The sequence below is a fragment of the Cygnus atratus genome, chromosome 3 (assembly GCF_013377495.2).
Source record: "Cygnus atratus isolate AKBS03 ecotype Queensland, Australia chromosome 3, CAtr_DNAZoo_HiC_assembly, whole genome shotgun sequence".
NCBI lineage: Eukaryota > Metazoa > Chordata > Aves > Anseriformes > Anatidae > Cygnus > Cygnus atratus.
Window position 1 is genome coordinate 17538152 of NC_066364.1, and position 14965 is coordinate 17553116.

A 14965-nucleotide genomic window follows, 5' to 3' on the forward strand; every position below is an offset into this window, starting at 1 on the left:
AAAAGAGCAACTGACATCGTCTACCTGGACTTGTGCAAAGCATTTCACAATGTCCCCCATGATATCCTTGTCTCTAAATTTGAAAAACATGGATCTGATGGATGAACCATTTGGTGGGTAAGGAATTGGCTGGATGGTTGCACTCAAAGAGTTGTATCAATAGCTCCAAGTCCAAGTGGAGAACAGTAATGAGTGGTGATCCTCAGGGGTCAGTATTGGGACCAGCGCTGTTTAACATTTGTCAGTGATGTAGACAGTAGGATCGAGCACACCCTCAACAAATTTGCCGGTGACACCAAGCTGTGTGGTGTGATCGACATGCTGGAGGGAAGGGATGCCATCCAGAGGGACCTGGACAGGCCTGAGAGGTTAGCCTATGTGAAAGTCTTGAAGTTCTACAAGGCCAAGTGCAAGGTCCTGCATCTGTGCCAGAACAATCCTAAGCACAAACACAGGCTGGACAGAGAATGGATTGAGAGCAGCCCTGATGAGAAGGTCCTGGGGGTGTTGGTTGATGAGAAGCTCAACATGAGCAGTCAATGTGTACTTGCAACCCAGAAAGCCAACCATATCCGGGACTGTATGAAAAGCAGCATGGCGAGCAGGTCGAGGGGGGTGATTTCTCCCCCTCTACTCTGCCCTTGTGAGACCCCGCCTGGAGTGCTGCGTTCAGCTCTGGGGCCCCCAGCACAAGAAGGATGTGGATATATGAGTCCAGAGGAGGGCCACAAAAATGATCAAGGCACTGAAGCACCTCTCTTATGAAGACAGGCTGAGGGAGTTGGGGTTGTTCAGCCTGAAGAACAGAAGGCTCCGGGTAGACCTTACAGCGGCCTTCCAGTACCTAAAGTGGGCTACAGGAAATCTGGGGAAGGACTCTTTGTCAGGGAGTGTAGTGATAGGACAAGGGGTAATGGCTTTAAACTACAAGAGGGTAGGTTTAGATTAGATACAAGGAAGAAATTCTTTATGAGAGGCACTGGCACAGGCTGCCCAGAGAAGCTGTGGATACCCCTGGAAGTGTTCAAGGCCAGGCTGGACGGGACTTTGAACAACCTGGTCTAGTGGTCTAGTCCCTGCCCGTGGCGGGGGGGTGTCGAATTAGATGATCTTTAAGGTCCCTTCCAACCCAAACCATTTTGTGATTCTATGAAATTCACCCAGGTAGAGCCTATACTAACTCCCTGCAACAGGAGCTGGACCAAAGAAAGACCTGGCTGTGGTTTAAGTTAGCTTTAGAGATACCCAGATTCATTCTCTTGGCTAATGTGTGAGACTATGTGTCAGAAACCTCGGTTATGCCCAGAAGTAAGGTAGGAGGTCTCCAAAGCTGTGCTTGCTCTGAAGGAAGGAGAGGCAGGTAGGCATAAACAGTCCTACCATAATAAAAGCGCTTTTCTCTAGTGGACATGTAACATTGAAAAGTCACTATGAAGAATCACAGGAGACACATTCATTTAAAATATCTATTCAAATTACAAATTAAACTCTTCAATATGATTCAAAGTACAAAACACAACATTAAAAGGCATTCAACAGCTCTTTTATACATCACAGTGTTAGTGGCACAAAATGTACTTACATTTCAATACATCAACAGAACTATTTTTACACTGGTCGAATACATTATTCATACATACGCATGACTCCTTCATGCTTACCCTATGCGTGTTTAAAATACATCCATGATAAAATGATCAAGAAAGGTTCAGTTTTGTACCACGTACCTGTACCTAATGTTCCTGGAATTCTTATAAGAGAGATACACAAATCAAAGCAATAATGAAGACCACGGGGCTCTAAACACAAACAGCATGCCTTACTTAGTATAAGTGCATTAGCAATTAAGCACTGATGCAGGCTTTTTTGATGTTCTTAATATTACTGTCATCAACAACCACCACATTCTACCTGTTTTCCTCAGGACTGCAGATTATATCTGAAATGTCTGAACTTTGGTTTTAAAAAACAAACCTGCACAAAGCTTTATGCATGCTGCACCTTACTGGGATGAAAACTGCCTGTATTAAACATTTATCCCTCTACAGTAAAAACACTACAGATGAAATGCATAAAACTTCATTTCTATTTTCCTGCCCATGACAATGTTAAATTGAAAGTTCTTCATCTTTTTCTGATATATGAATGTTTTTATTTTGTCCATAAACAAAAGAGCTTTTCTCTAATTTTGATTGTGTTTCCTGCATGTCAGGATATCAATTGTAAATTGAGAGCTGTACCATTCAGTACTTATTTGGGATTTTGCCTAATTCATAAGCCAGAGTATTTGAGGAAAGATCATGCTGCTTGGTATGTGGGGGAAAAGCATCCCAAATTCTTGGCATGCTAAGGTCAGTAGTAGGAGGTTTTAGAATTAAAGCCAATGTGAATAAAATTGAAATATTAACATAAAGCTACTGTAAGCATTTAAATACAGTCTTTCATCAGAGAATCTTTAAGAGTCGCAAAACCAATGAATTAGTCCTCACAACCCTCCTGTGAGGTAGGTGAACATTGGTCCATCCATTTAAAGGATGATTAAACCGAGAGAAAAAGAGATAAGTGACCTGCCCAATGTCACGTAGGGAAGACCCAATGCTACTGCCATTGAAGTCAGTGAGGGCTGTGCTGCTGATCTCTCACTAAACTGACTTCAGCCCAACTAATCTGGGAGATGCAAAGTCTCTGGAGTCTGGACTCCACACCCAGTCCCAAGCTCACTAAACAAGACACTATTTCACCCCAACAGAACGTGCAAATGATGTACTGTCACAAACTACGTTAAAAACAGCATTTAAGACAATGCAAACAAACTAAACAATAGCATATAGCTATAAAAATGCAACAGAAATCATGCAGTAAATCTTATTTTTCAGGTGTAAATCTAAAAAGACAAAGCTGTTGTAACAGAGTTTCAGCTGAAAAGCAAACAAACATTCACTTCTCCATGTCAGGGGGTTTAAATGTCAGAGTTTATAATAATGTATTTACAATTCAACTTCAGGGTATTAAATGTCACACTGTCAACAGAAGCTGTAACATAAAAACACCCCAAACTCAATGCATCACTGACAGAAGTATGCTACTTTGGAAACAAAACAACATTAAAAAAAATCCCCGAGAAAACAGACGGAATAATATTTAGCATACCTGAAAAGTTTAGGTATTTGGTAAATATATGTAGGCATATAGTCTATCCCAATAGACAGGATATGATGAATCAAAAGATATATCATGAAAATCTCCAGCAATTCAAGTATGTTGAGATCAGAGTCAGAGAGATGCTAACAGAAATACAGTTTTCTGATTACACATTATGTTAACCGCAAGCATCAATTATATTCAACTTTAAATGTGCACATTTTTGTCTTTCCCTTTTTTAAATCTGGAAATACATTATTTTTGACATTGATTATTAACTGGCCACACAATACTGTGGAAATCTTCAGCCTTGCTATATTGCCACAGAGAGGCTGTCTTTAAGAAAGGCACAGTAGAAAACAAACCTCAAACCAGGACACTCCAAGTACTGCTAGCAGGCTGCTGCACCTCAGCTGTTTCCTATCATCCCAGTAGAACTGGTCATTAGAGCCACTGCCACATACAGAGAAATTCTTTAGTGTTCCCAATTAGAGAACATTAACAACCTAGGAAATCTTATGTCCCTTCGCCCATTTCTTTTTCTGCATTTAATTAGAATTATAGGACCAAGGATGAAAGACTGTAACTCAAGTTTTCCCACCCTGTCTTGCAAGCTTACCTGCAAGGAAGCTGTCCTTCACAGAAGGACATTTGTTCCGTTGCTTCTGCAATGGATGGAAGGTGGAACTTGGGGCAGCCCAGGCTTACACAATACTTTGCAACCAATGATCGAATGCATTACCCAGACTTTTCTACAGATATTTTGGAACAGCTATGCAATTTTTAATAATGAACACATACTCAAAATACTATGATAACAAAAAGTAGATATTACAAGTAAAGATTTGAACCATTGCCATAAACAATCTGAACACATCCCAAGGAGTTCAGACTTGCTGGTAACCCGCTATCCTTTTCCTTCACAATATAATGGCTGAACTCATTAAAATCAAACCAAATAAGTGCATTGCAGGTGATCTCCAGCTCCTGCAGCTAAGATCTGTGCTTAGATATAGTTTGAATTTGGATACCATTAAACTTGGAAGAAAGGGAGAAGAAATTCAAGTGTAGTTTCATAAAAAGACAGTGGCCTGTTTCAGAACTATACCCTACAGTCTTTTTATTTAACAGATGGACATTGTAAAATAAAAGATAATGAAAAAAGTAGTAATTTCCTTATGCTTGAGATATGAAAACAAATTCCCAGCCTGTAACAGCAGCCAGAAACAGTTGCATTTAAAGGTCTTAATGCATTTTCAGTGCAAAGTTATCCTGGCTTCAATGTATTCATCAACCTCAGTACCTTCATAAAGCACAGAAATAAATGATAAAAATGCAGTCAAACTTCCGTCTACATGCCATTTAGAAGGTTTTCCTCCGGTATTACACACAGACACACATTGATTCAGGTGCTTCATATTTTGTGGAGAGATGTTATTAGTCAAGTTTCTGCCAGCTTTAAAATCAGAGCAAAATGATTTCCAACAAAATATTACTAAAGAGAAACTACAATGATTAACAGTATGTTGAATAGCACACTTTACTACCCTGGAGAAACACAGCACTGAATTCTGCAAAACTATCATATCAAGTCAGAGATTACTTGTCAAATGAAAACTTGTTTCATCACAGTATTGTTATTAACAGCATACACCATATATTAACTCTGAAAATGGCCTAAGTAGTTTAAATGTTAAGTACAACGTCCACAAATATTCCAGGCATTTTTTTATTATTAACTACAACGATGATCTTGATGTACTTTTATACTTAGAAGGAAAGATTCACTGATAACCCAAGCATCTGCTAAATAGTAAAATTAATCCTGTATTTTTTAATAAGCGCCCTAAAGACGTAAGCAAGCTATTCTGAACTTCCAAAATATTTCAATAGCACAGCTATTTACACATTTGGTTTAAATAGGGTTTTATATATATATACATATATATATATATATAAAGATTAAGATACCTGGATTAGAAGTTATGTAGCCCTGTGAGTGTAGCAGAACCCTAAACAACAGCAAAAAACAACAACTCAGAGAAACTAGTGGTCCAGCAGTAATCAATACCATCAATGCATTTTTAAAAGAACCTTGATTAGATAGCAGGTTTGAGTCACCACTCAACCTTGCAGATTCATCAATTTGTTTTAAAAATGTACTTTCAATCAAATTTCTAATAAGACTTCAAAAAATTCCTGGAAGGCAACAGGACCAACGTTGTCCCTCTGTCCCTCCTTAAATTTCAAGAAAGGCATAGGATGGCCTATATGCACCTTATTGACTTTGTTATACTTGGAAAAATACGCCTTAAAAAAAGATGTGATGGCATTAACAAAAACATGAGTAATAAACATGGTAAAGTCAAATAAAACTGACTAACTGATTTAAATGACAGGCAACTTAAATATATACAGGAATAAGACACTGAATTCTGAAGCAAACAAATGTGCAGAAACTTTAGATTTGTGTGCATTTTTAGCTTGTGTTGCTCATGTCATTCAGCACAGTTCCCAGTCCACCAGCAGGGCTAGAGAAACCTTTTGTATTACTTTTAGCAGGATCACTTTTTCATTTCAGATAGCTATCTGGGTCCATGGTCTCTCTGAAGCACCAAACTTGCCTTCCATTACCCTCCTTGTCTATTATCATTTGATCTATGCAACAGTTCCTGGAACCAAGACTGAGAGTCAACAAAAAGCAGAACGGGGCAAGTAAGGCTACAGCAATGTAAGTGCAAGAGGGAAACATCAACAGCAATAATAAAGTCAAAACACGTGTTGTGATGAGTCCAGTCTTCTCTCGGTCTAGGTAGGTAGAGGGTCATCATCTCCTTTATTACATTTGCACTTGCAGCACAGAACAAATGGTGTAGCAAGTAGAAGGAAAGGGGAGGCCACCAAAAGCAGAAGACCAAATCCTGCAAAAATTCCTACCACCTGAAAGAGAAAGGAATAGAACTGTTAGCAAAAACACTTGTCTAGATCCTGCTGACATCAGCACATCATCAGTGTCCTTCAAAAGGATCTCAGCAACTGCCACTGGCCTCACCAGAGCCAGGACTTCCCCCTGTGCATATGCTACAGTCAACTGCCAAAATCAGCAAGCATGAGTGAGATCAGTGAGGAAATGTTCTTGTTTCATTGCTCTAATCAGAACTGCGCTGTACAACTCAGTTCCATCATACAACATGAGGCAGATGGCTATTTCCATTTTGAGTTTTGTTGTATCTGGAACAACTAATGAAACAGTTCACTAGGCACTTTTTTCTTGATCAAACCTAAATATTAAATATCAGGATCAAGACTACAAGACAGACTCCCACTTCAGGTGCTTTCCTTTTTGCTGGAGAAAGCTCCAAAAAGCAGCCGCCCATGTTCTGGCATTGTTCATGGAGAACCCAGGAAGACTCCCACAATCTTCTTCCCACTAACAAAAACAGAAGCTTGGGAATCTCAGCCAGAGATTACAAAAACTACGGACTAAAGGAAAACGTTGCATATAGCAATTTATTTATTTATTTATTTTTGCATTCAGACTTGAGCTAATCCTGCTGTTTAAGGGGATATGACCTAACTCTATCTAAAAGCATTTGTTTTTTCACCTACATTTGTTGATCACCCTCCTTCCAGAAGGGGCAGAGGACCTCAGATCTACCTGTCCTGTTAGTGTGCCAAACTGTTAGTTTGCCAAACTGTTAGTTTCTACAGGGTTTAATTTGGAAAATTGTTTACAAAAATTCAAGTTGAGGATCACTGCCTGAAGAAGTTTTCCTGTTCGCCATAGGCAGCTGTAATAGTAATATCGTAATAATATGTCTGCAAATTATTTGAAAAAATCACTTAGATTTATTCATGTAAGAGTGTCTGTGAATAATTTTGAATAATGGATGCAGGAGTGGAATGCTAATCTGCCAGCAAAACCTCACAACAGAAGGCAAAATGAAATTAGAGTGCAGCACTCATTAAGAATTCTTCTAGCCAGTGCTAGATATGCCGCTTCAACTAGCTGGCAAATCAGTAATTTGCCTTGGAATAGAAAGAATGATTTACGAGTACTTTTGTCTGCCACAGACCATTTCTCTTTGTGATTACCACGTATTTCTTCTTTTGCAATTCCACTAGCCAAGGATTTCTGGAGCGGGGGCCTGACATGAAGCGCTGGCTGCAGGAGATGGCGCTGTGGGACAGCAGTCACAGCGAAGAGGGGAGCTCCGGCCTTCAGACTGCCTCAGTTACGCTAAATTTTTTCTTTTGGCTGTCTAGGGATAAAGAGGTCAAACTTCCTTGCCCTAACAACTTTATCTCTTGCCAAGAGCAATTTCTTTTCCAGCTTCAGTGGCATGCACGTTTCATTAGTCATTCTTCTTTTGGAGGTGCTGACAATCTGATGCAACTTCCACTTACTAATCTCTGCATTCATTTGCTGTAGACATAAAATGAAACTGAATTCTCATCTCCTTTACAAACTGTGAGCTGTAACTGTCCCCATACTGCTCTTTGGAGACAGTACGCTCTTGCCTACCTCTTTGCAGCCCAGGCAAAAAGCGCACAACAGGTGAGGCAAAGCCAAACTGGAAGATAACCAATTCAGTGGACTGGACTGGCAACTGCTAACGTTTACAAGATGCCTATTTACACCTTCAATTTCAGCCTCAAAATGGCATTAAAGACTTAACCAGGTTTCACTTTACTTTTTTGGTTTGTTTTGTGGTCTTTTTGTTGTTTGTTTATTTTAAAAGTAGGTTGCTTGCTGAATGTTACTCATTTTCCACTTAGTTTAGTTGTTTCTGAAGAAGTTGCAGCTCTATGCAGCATCGAGCCATTCCTTCTGGCCCAAAAAAATATAAATAATATACAATTATTATATAAAATATATAATATTTTATATATATTTAATCTCCAAACAATCCCAAAATCAACTTGCCTTGCATAAATACTCAAAAATTTAACTTAAGAAAATGACTGTAATGTTGAATTAGCTTTAGTAAGTTTAGCAGAACTGTATCCTTGTTGAAAGAGAATTATCACTTTCTTTCTCAACAATGACCAGAACATCATGCATTCTTGTCTATCAAACATTTGTACCAACTACTGTGGCCAAGAACAGATTTCAAATATCAGATGAATCCTCTCTTATTACAGGTATATAAAGAAAGCCTTATGTACCCATACGCTTTCTACCATACCGTTGTCTAAGCCAAGCAACATCGAGCCCACAGCAGAGGCATCCAAGGGTGAGGGAGGGAGAGGGCTATGATCCTTCTAATTTCACTTCATTTTACCCGTTTGTCCAGACCCACATGAGTGAGTCTTCTCACTCCAAAACTTTTTGTCCAAGCTGCAGTCCTCTTTAAACCTGCTATGGACATTAGCTACCATTCAGCACAAAACTTTAATCATTGTTAAAATGAGTAAGGCAAAGGAAGGCATTATCACAGTATTGTTTCTCTGTAGACTCACACTGAACTTTTAGAGATCTGAGCTTTACCTGTGTTCTGTGCCAGATAACAGATGCCCTGGAATGTCCCAGCTTATTTCGACAAGGTCCTTTGTCATAATGTATGAGGAGAAAGTCATCCTACAAAATATTAAATGGAAAGGTACACAATAAAGAGAAGTAAAAACTTACAACCAGGAAGACAAAAGCTTGGTAAAGTGGATATGGCCAGATCCAACCTTTCCAAAGTGCTTTGTTTGCAGTTAAGTGTCTTCACAAACAGGTTTGTTTAAGAAGTGTTGTGTGTCTATAAGGAATCTCTTATCTCAAAGGCTCTGAACATGAATATTTAAACGGTAGCATGGACGTGAGCGAGAGGATCCAAGAAGATAAGCCGCCCACAGCATATACTACACACACAAATAGAAAGAGCAAAGGATAATATTTCTATCACAGGCTTTCCAAACTTGGTTCATTTTATTAGTTGAAAAATAAAAGTAAAATTAATATAGATTTTTGAGAAATCGTTACCCAGTCTCTCCTGTCATCCTCCAAAAAAAAAAAAAAAAAAAAAAAAAACAAAAAACAGCCAAGATAGCAGGCCATGTACCAAGGGAACACTCCCTTATAGCTGAACACGCGAGAAGCCTGTAACTTTAGGATTGTTGGTAAAGCATTCAAATGGGACAACCACAGGATTTGAATACTCTGAGTAGCTTTGGGGAACCTAAAACATTTCCTTTGTTATTGTTAACAATGCTACAAAATAAAACGGATGACATGGAAACAGATGTTATATATTGCATATACTCTGATCCTTGAGCACAATAACAGGCTGATTTAAAAAATCATAAACACATGACAATTGTGGCTTATAGACTGACAAATTTCTGGTGTTATGAAAACATTGCATTCTTTTTGATATGTAAGATCTATTTCTTGTCCTGTACAAACAATGAGTAGTAAAAAATCTGACTGTTAGCCCCCTGCATGGTGATGCACCAAATCTAGTTTTTGTCTCAAACTTCCATGGAACTGAGAACATTGCTATACTCATACGGTAACTCCTTCAAGAAGGGAAACATTGAAAAGTCAGTACTAAATAGGTATTATTAAAAAAAGCAAAATAAAACACCATGATAGATGCTATGTAAAGACTGAAAACAAAACGTTTTCACAAAATTTTGCTTTATAGTAATTATTTTCTGGCTCATGTAGGTAAAAATGCTAAGATCACACAGGCCAAATAAAATGGAATATACAAATCCTAGTATTAATTGATGAGACAGTTGGATAGCAAAACCATGAACTTCTAAACTTCTGAAAACCAGTGTACTGCATTTACTCACATCGAGAGATTCCAGACAGTACCAGCAAAAGGCATGCTTGCAGTTCTTACACATCATTTGGGCACAGCCTTCATCTCGTTCAATGTAAACTTTACACTTTGGACAGCGCTTGATTGGAGCATCGTCTTCTTCCATTTTAAAAACTGAACTGTGGGAGAGAGTGGAGAATTAACAGGATGTGCGGCCATGTCAGTTTACAGAAGAATTTCTAAGAACCGTGCTGAGAAATTATGCCTACTTTTTCATTCATATCATAGAATGGTTTCAGTTGGAAGTGACCTTAATGATAACCCTGCCATGGGCAGGGATACCTTTCACTAGATCAAGTTGCTCAAAGCCCCATCCAGCCTGGCTTTGAACACCTCCAGGGATGGGGCATCACCACCCTCTGGGTAAAGAATTTCCTCCTAACATTTAATCTAAATCTCTCCTCTTTTAGTTTAAAAACACTACCCCTTGTCCTATCACTATCTGCCCACGTACAAAGTCAGTCTCCATAGTTTTTATAACCCCTCTTTAAGTACTAAAAGGCGTTTCAAAAAACCTTGAGATCTCATGTCTCTGCTTTCTTGAGAAAGAAACATAGAGGTTTTTGAGACGTGCTGTTGTTTCAAAGCTGATCTCTTCATCTTTAACGCTGCCCTAATGAATAACAGTTAATGAGTTAGGGTCAGCACCACCTCTTGTTGTCTTGTACCACTATGCAAAACTGTAGGATGTCACTTCAAACAGTGGACAAAACACAGAGGAAACAGTGGAAAAACATTTATTTCCCTTCACTGTCAGCCTATCCAGATCCTCCTGCAGAGCCTTCCTGCCCTCGAGCAGATCAACGCACGCACTTAGCTTGGTGTCATCTGCAAACTTACTGAGGGTGCACTGGACGCCCTCATCCAGATCATCGGTAAAGATATTAAAGAGGACCGGCCCCAGTACCGAGCCCTGGGGGACACCACTAGTGACCAGCCTCCAACCAGATTTGACTCCATTCACCACAACTCTTTGGGCCCGGCTATCCAGCCAGTTTCTAAGCCAGCGAAGCGTACGCCAGTCCAAGCCCCGAGCAGCCAGTTTCTTGAGGAGAATGTTGTGGGGAACAGTATCAAAAGCCTTACTACAGGACTAAACAGGACTGACCCTTGATTGATTACCATGTTTACCCGATGGCTGGATAAAAGGACATACTCTTGTTAGTCACACTAGGGGAAACCAAATCACAGAAAAATGCTTTGAATACATAAACCGTAAATGAAACTCCAAATGCATGCAGCACAAACTGCTATAGAACATTTTGCTCCAATATACTAGGGAAAACCCTCCACAACAGAGTAAAAACTGAAGCATGAACTAAAAGCAAAAAAAACACTAACGAAAATAGGTCAAGTCTTCTATCTTTCCATGTAGTTCAGTTAGCTTCAATTCTGATCAAGCACACACAAAAAGCACATACAAAAGTTAAAATATTTAACTGGGAACTCATAATGATAGCATCCTAGCTAGTCATCTGTTACAGCAAAAGTTGAAATGAACTGCTAAGTCCAAGGTTGGCCAAGGCTTTAATGATACCTTGAACTGCTATACAATCTTCGGTGAAGACCAAACATTAGGTAGAACATCTGCACAATGGCCTTTCTGCAGTATGCTGGTGGAAACGGCTCATAGTTTTCTCGTTGTGGCCTTAAAAAGAACTTAAGATCACTGTCCTGATGTATGCCAATTCAGATGATTGACAGGGTATTCTAAAAGTCACTGTCTGGCATGATGTTACCAACAATCATTGCTGTTGAGAACAGCAGCAACAATGAGAACTGTGAAGATCACGAGCTGGGTAGATATCAAATTTTTCCCACTAGGGCAAAAGGACTGCTGATGGAGGCTGCAGCAGCTATTTTGTGCTTTGCTGGGAATGGTGACAAGGGGGTGAGGCTGCTGAGGGCTATCCATTTTTGGAATACAGCATTAAAAGAAGGAGAATGATTAGAAGGAAACTGCTTAAAAACAAAGTGTCTGGAAAGTGCTTCTTTACTATTCATATTCGTATTTGTTCAAATATTCAGTGTTTTGTTTCTAAATACTTGATGTTTTGAAATACTCTACCTTGTTTCTCCTGGAAGGAAAGAGATTGGCATGTTCTCCTGACAGCCTTGACCTGGATGCCAATTAGATTTGCAAGCAGAGCAGAACTCAATGTCACAGGCTTTGCACTGGACCAGCTGGGGGTCCTGTGGGCTTGATTCCTGGAGCTGGCAAACTGCCTGGCAAGTAGAGGATGGACACCAAGTCCGACATGGATCCAAAAGCACTTCTATAAAGGGATATAAAAGAACAACATTCAAAGGCAGTTACAAGACCAACCTTCCGTAACAACGTATTCTAGCTGAGGTTGACTGGCAGAGCATTTGAAGACACACATTTCCAAAGGAACCCTTTTAATTTATACTACCCACTTAGACATAAACCTGGCCTGCTTTGCAAACAGAAACCAAAGTAAAGTGAGTTTATAGCGTCTGGATTCATTATTCACTTTCATTCACTGAGCTAAACTCATTCTGAGAATGAGACGTGGCATTTTTCTTCAGTGCCTTGCCCGGTAGGACTGTATTTCAAGGTGATCTCTGTGCTAGTGCAACCACATGATTACCAATAGTGTTAAACTGTTACCCAGTTTCATCCCTCTCTTGGAGACTGCTTACTGGTAAGTCAATTCATATTTCAAAGTCCACCAAAGTCAACAGAAACCTACCACTGACTTTAGTGGTCTCTTGGCTGGGTCCTTCCTCCAGCAAATGCCTTACTCTAAGTTCTCTATGGCCACACGTACTGTGCCTTCTTTACAAAACTCCATGCAGTTTCATATAACCAGAGGCACCCAGTCAGCTTACATGCCCATAAAAAATAAGGTTCACGTTATTATTACATACACAACTGCCTAATAATTCTGCACCAGATTCTAACAGGAGAGATACTGGTTGCTCAATAAAAAGGGCCACTCTACCTTGCCAGCCCCTACAGTACTGAGGGTCAACGCAGACAGTAATGCCCTAAATAGAAGTCACTCCCTCCCTTAGTTATAGAGCAATATAATACATAGTAATTTTCTTTCCTTAGTTTATTCCCAGAATGTTGCAATGGGTATTGTGCCAACAAAAGCAGAAACTATTTATTTATTTATTTATGTTTTCTGATGACCAATTAATGCACAATTCTACTGCATGAACTTGCACAGAACCAGATTCTGATTCTGGGATCACTGACGAGTGACACCATTCCCACTGCCTTGCAGTGGATAGTGTTACATATGTTACCTCTTTCAAACTGTAGCTTCTTATACCTCTGCATTATTTCTGATGCAACCATGCACTCAATCTGTTGAAGAAAGGAAAAGACATATTTCCAATTAAGAACAGCAAGGGTATTTTCAACAAATGGAGACAAAAAGTTTGACCTTTAGAGAATTATTAAAAAGGCACGATGGCAACAATAACATTTATAACATACAGAGCAAGACATATTTAAACACTATGGAAAGGAAAATAAAAAATGAACAATTTGCAGTAAAAACATACCTCATTTTCTTGCAGATGACCTCGCTTTGGGCAAGCAGCATCAGGGCAGCTGATTGCTGTTTCTAGACCTTCTTTGATCAAAAGTTCCACATACTGTTTTAGGCACTGTAGGAGAGCCAAAGACTGACTTAACTATTCCATCAAGAATAAACCACTCAATGTTTTAACACTTTTCCTCTGAAAATCTGAAGAACTCAAACTTCTTTGAAAAACATACTGCTGTGCCCCTTTTACTACCATAGTCTGTGCGCACAGACTGTGCTATGGTTATACTCTCAAGCAGAAAATAACAATTTAATTTCCTCATCAAATAACTCTTCCTCAGTTTAAATATGCAGTACGTAAAAGAACAATAGCAATAATGATGAAAAGGACAAATAAAAGAGGAATCTAGGAAAAAAAGGAAAAACCACATTCTGAAAATCTTCATGTGACTGGAAACCACAACACAGCTTAGTAAGCAGTAACTACCCAGAGACAGACATCTGTGAAGCACATCAGAGAGCAAAAGGGAGTGTATTGTTATTTCTAGAAAATAACTATACAAACTTCATGGTTAAAGATGTATCTTTTCCATAGGAAGCAGGAATGTGAGAATTAGGACTCCCAGAAGAACTACAGTTTCCATGGGGACCGAATAATAAATATTGGTAATACTAATACTTTTCTCTCCTAGCAACCACAGCATTTCACCTAGTAAGTGAAAATGTGGCATCTTGACACAGTGGCACACAGCATGAATGTTAACAAGAGAGAGGGCAAGTGGCTATTTTAGAAAAATAGTCCTGAAGAATTACCACCACCCCTCTCCACCTCCATACTTCCCCCATCAAGTTGAGAGCTACCACGCAGGTGTCTGCTGGGGAGGAAAGCGGAAAGATGTACAGAGAGAAATGTTTTCCTCTGCAGATGCCCCACAACTTCAACCAGCCTGACATTATACAGAAAGAGCAAATGAGGGTCTGCTCCCATCGGGTGGGCTGCGCTGTGTTGGTGACCTCATGAGCTCAGCTGGCAATGGCAAACTACGGAGAAATACAGAAAGCAGATCCCCAACTCTCTGTTACCAGACTTGTGGAATATGCACTGAAGATAGACCAACAGCAAAGCAAAATGAAGATACAAAACAAGCTCAGCATACAGATGGGTGGGAGGCGAGAGGAATTGCACATTTGCAGCAAGCAGGAAGAACGAGGACTTCAAATAGCATCTCCAGACTACTCTTTTAAAAGGAATGCAGCCACCAGCCTGCTATCAGCCTGGGAAGTCAAAGGACTGCTTCATCCTCGCTGAGTCCAGTGTGCCTCACCAGAGTTCAGAGCACAAAGTCACCTCTTCCTCCAACCATGCCACCGACCAGGCCTGCCAACAAGCACATTTCCAGCCTAACCCTTTGCAGGTGGTTTGCAGTTGCCATGGTCCAGACTTTCAGTCTGCTCACTCATTCTCTTTATCTTCAGTTCTGCCTC

General features: G+C 39.8%; 1 protein-coding gene across 6 annotated transcripts in view; it reads right to left on the minus strand.

The window, feature by feature from the left end:
- Positions 1 to 1452: 1452 nt before the first annotated feature.
- RNF144A (ring finger protein 144A) overlaps positions 1453 to 14965 on the minus strand; it is a 62116-nt gene continuing 48603 nt past the window's right edge. For all 6 annotated transcript variants that reach the window (XM_035543142.2, XM_035543144.2, XM_035543138.2 and 3 more), the window contains 6 exons: positions 13497 to 13601; positions 13236 to 13296; positions 12028 to 12235; positions 9931 to 10078; positions 8633 to 8722; positions 1453 to 6081 (listed from right to left, as the gene is read on the minus strand). In XM_035543142.2, coding sequence (XP_035399035.1) covers positions 5950 to 6081; positions 8633 to 8722; positions 9931 to 10078; positions 12028 to 12235; positions 13236 to 13296; positions 13497 to 13601 — 744 coding nt within the window. In that variant the 3' untranslated portion in view covers positions 1453 to 5949. The remainder of the gene's footprint in view (positions 6082 to 8632; positions 8723 to 9930; positions 10079 to 12027; positions 12236 to 13235; positions 13297 to 13496; positions 13602 to 14965) is intronic.